Source organism: Gavialis gangeticus, unplaced genomic scaffold, assembly GCF_001723915.1.
Source record: "Gavialis gangeticus isolate Ggan-Ray unplaced genomic scaffold, GavGan_comp1, whole genome shotgun sequence".
Classification (NCBI taxonomy): domain Eukaryota; kingdom Metazoa; phylum Chordata; order Crocodylia; family Gavialidae; genus Gavialis; species Gavialis gangeticus.
This window is the reverse complement of record NW_017729004.1, coordinates 15,295,315-15,298,254: the sequence shown is the minus strand read 5'-3', so window position 1 is coordinate 15,298,254 and position 2,940 is coordinate 15,295,315. Positions and strand designations below refer to the sequence as shown.

At 40.4% G+C, this 2,940-nt stretch overlaps 1 protein-coding gene across 6 annotated transcripts in view; it reads left to right on the top strand.

Annotated features, from left to right (window-relative positions):
* Positions 1 to 2,940, top strand: part of KMT2C (lysine methyltransferase 2C) — a 246,640-nt gene that overhangs the window by 116,425 nt on the left and 127,275 nt on the right. For all 6 annotated transcript variants that reach the window (XM_019508137.1, XM_019508136.1, XM_019508134.1 and 3 more), the window contains 2 exons: positions 836 to 964; positions 2,390 to 2,509. In XM_019508137.1, the coding sequence (XP_019363682.1) occupies positions 836 to 964; positions 2,390 to 2,509 (249 nt within the window). The remainder of the gene's footprint in view (positions 1 to 835; positions 965 to 2,389; positions 2,510 to 2,940) is intronic.

Here is a 2,940-nt window from a genome sequence, read left to right as displayed (position 1 = left end):
GAGGTGTGAAGTGGCAGGGAGCTGTCTGCCTCACCCCCTGGGCGAACTGCCCACAGCTCTATCCCGCTCGCCACCCTGGCCCTAGGTCTCATTCAATGCCTTGGCTGGGCAGCAGCCCCTGCCCCACTCCCTCCCTCACTGTGGGGGCCTCAATCTGGGGGCCCCCTTCCCCTTCACAGACTTGCCTGCAGGGCACTGCTCTCCAAGCTGCCTGGCTGCATTCCTGGCCGCATGCATGTGTGCAGCTGCCCACATGTATGTAGCATATTGTATTTATCGTTGACGATATCGGCTCCTCCGGCCAAAAAAAGCTAATAGCCGATAATAGTAATTTTCCTTTTATTGGTGCTGATTTGATACAGCACTGATATATGGGTGTACCTCTAATTTTTTTATCCTCCTCCTTTTCTAACAAAAATACAGGAGTTTGTACATTAAAAGAAAAAAAAAACCTTACCAAAACAAAACAGTGTACCCACAACTTTTCTTTATGGGAAAAGGCCACATGTGATGCGTGTTAATCATGTTGCCTACTCATCTCTTGGTAGGCACTGAAGTGCTAGAGTGATGAAGCAACATAGGAATCTAAATTGAACAGAGTTATGTGGAATCTTGTATTCATGTAGATGGGCTGTAGATCACCATCAGGCTTTTGGGAGGTGCATGTGCTAGTCTTTTGTGTGTATTGACAGAGTGGGTTTTTTAAAGAAACAATGAAAATTAGGCATGAAATATCCTTTTGGTGCTTTTGAAAATCATAACCATGTAGAATGTGTGCAGGAATTTTTATCCATCTCTTTTCTGGTTCAATTTATACTTCTTGTCTTTTCTCCAGAAGGTGATCTTATGGACTGCGATGGAAAATCAGATTCCAGCCCAGAACGGGAAACTGTGGATGATGATGCAAAGGTGACAGAAGGAGCTGATGGAATCAAGAAGAGAAAGAGAAAGCCATACAGACCTGGTAGGGGACACAGTGTAGATGACTGCCACTTGTTTGTTATATTTACATTTTTTCTACAACAGAAATATTCCATTGGTTTAGGATAGGAGCATTAAAGTCTACTTCGGAAACACTTTTTCAGATTCTTCTTTCCTTACTGTACAGTATACCATGTTTTTTCTATTTTGGTTAAACGTACCTTGCAGTCTTCTTATCAAGTTGTGCTTTCCTGGGTTGCAGTATAGCACCCAACCTGCCTTTATGGTGCTGTTAAGTACTGGTGCATAATTCAGATCAGCTACATACTATTTACTTACTTAATTTGATAAAATTATTCATGTTGTGTATCTAGTTAAATATACTTGAAGCATGTATATGCAAATGTATATACAAATATATACTGCTTTATTGGTGTGTACGGCTCAGTGAAGTAAATGTATGAATTGTTTTCTGTTTTTCAAGAATATTTGGGCAAATATCTTAGATGTTTTCTCAGATATATGATCTGGTTAAATTTGGAACTGCCTGGAGTTGATTCAGAATTTTTAGTCAGTTTGATTGTTAGATTGACCATTTCCTTTCATTTTTGGTAGAGTTAGTAATCACAAGTGCTCATTAGGGAATTCAGTCAAGCATTGTCATAATGGTTAAAACAATTTCTGAGATAAAAGCATGTATAACTCCTAATAAAGGTGTCCAGTTGTGCATGGGGATTCTGAATTTTCCCTATTGAATAATAATGGAGATTTCTCTGGATACTTTGGGATTCCTTAGGAAGTTATATTTGTTTTGGTTCCTCTTGGTTTTAGCTCCTATTCCTGTGGCTATGTCATATTTCCAAAACCCTGACATGTTTTGCTAACTACAAGCATATTCATTGATATAAGAGTCCTTAGTTGTTAGATGCCTTGGTAAAATTATACCTGGTAGTCATTGAAAAGTCCTGAAGTTTTTGAAACTCAGTCGGTTATCTTAGGCCTTATTTGAATCAGAAAGGTTCAGAGTTGTACCTTTTTTAACTATCCTAGCATAGTTAAAGGGACATACTGCTTGTAGTGTGGACAGTTATACAGATACAAATATACTTATAGGGGTATAGCTTCTGTGTAACTATATGGAAAGGGAAGTAACTTAAATTGGTGGAAAGCACCCTTATACCCACATGATTTTACCTGTGCTAGAGCACTATACTGCTCTACCCATATCATTTAAAAAAAAAATCAGAGTCCAAGCCAACAAACTATATTGGTATAGAAACTACATATAGCCTTGGTCTTTTAGAAAATGTACCTCTGTTTTGAAGAAGTCCTTGTATTTGTAAAACTAAAAAGTGTCTTAATTTCTAATGGTTTTTTCTTTTTAGAAAAATAAATAAATCTGTTGGTTTCTAATCTTATGTGGAACGGTAATCTGTACCTGCCTGCTGAATTTTTGCTTTCTTATTAGGGATCGGTGGATTCATGGTACGCCAGAGGAGTCGTACTGGACAGGGAAAAACCAAGAGATCTCTCTCCAGGAAAGATTCTTCTGGCTCTGTTTCTGAGCAGTTGCCTACCAGAGAGGACGGTATGTATTTGTATTTGTAAGTTACTCTCAGTGCATCGTATAATAGAATTCATGACTTCAATTTTTATCTATTTCTGTGAGAAGTGTGGCGGCAAAACATGGTTACACTATTATTGTTTGTAGTCATCTTATCTGTGTGTGTGTGTGTGTGTGTGTGTAGAGTAAACTACTCGTGTATTAACAGGAGTGTCCACAATTCCGTGAAACAAAAGAGGGTTCCAGGCTGTTGAGACACAGCCAGTGCCATAGCATGGAGCAGGGGGGCAAGCGGGGCGACTGTCCTGGACACCAAAGCAAAGGGGCGCCAACAAGCGCTGCCCAGCTGGGGTGGGACACAGGACAGAGCCATGAGTTGTTTGTGGGGGCATGGGGACAGGGGAAGGGTGGCTCCTGACACTCTGTGTACTCCCAGGCAAGCATGGGGGGGGGGG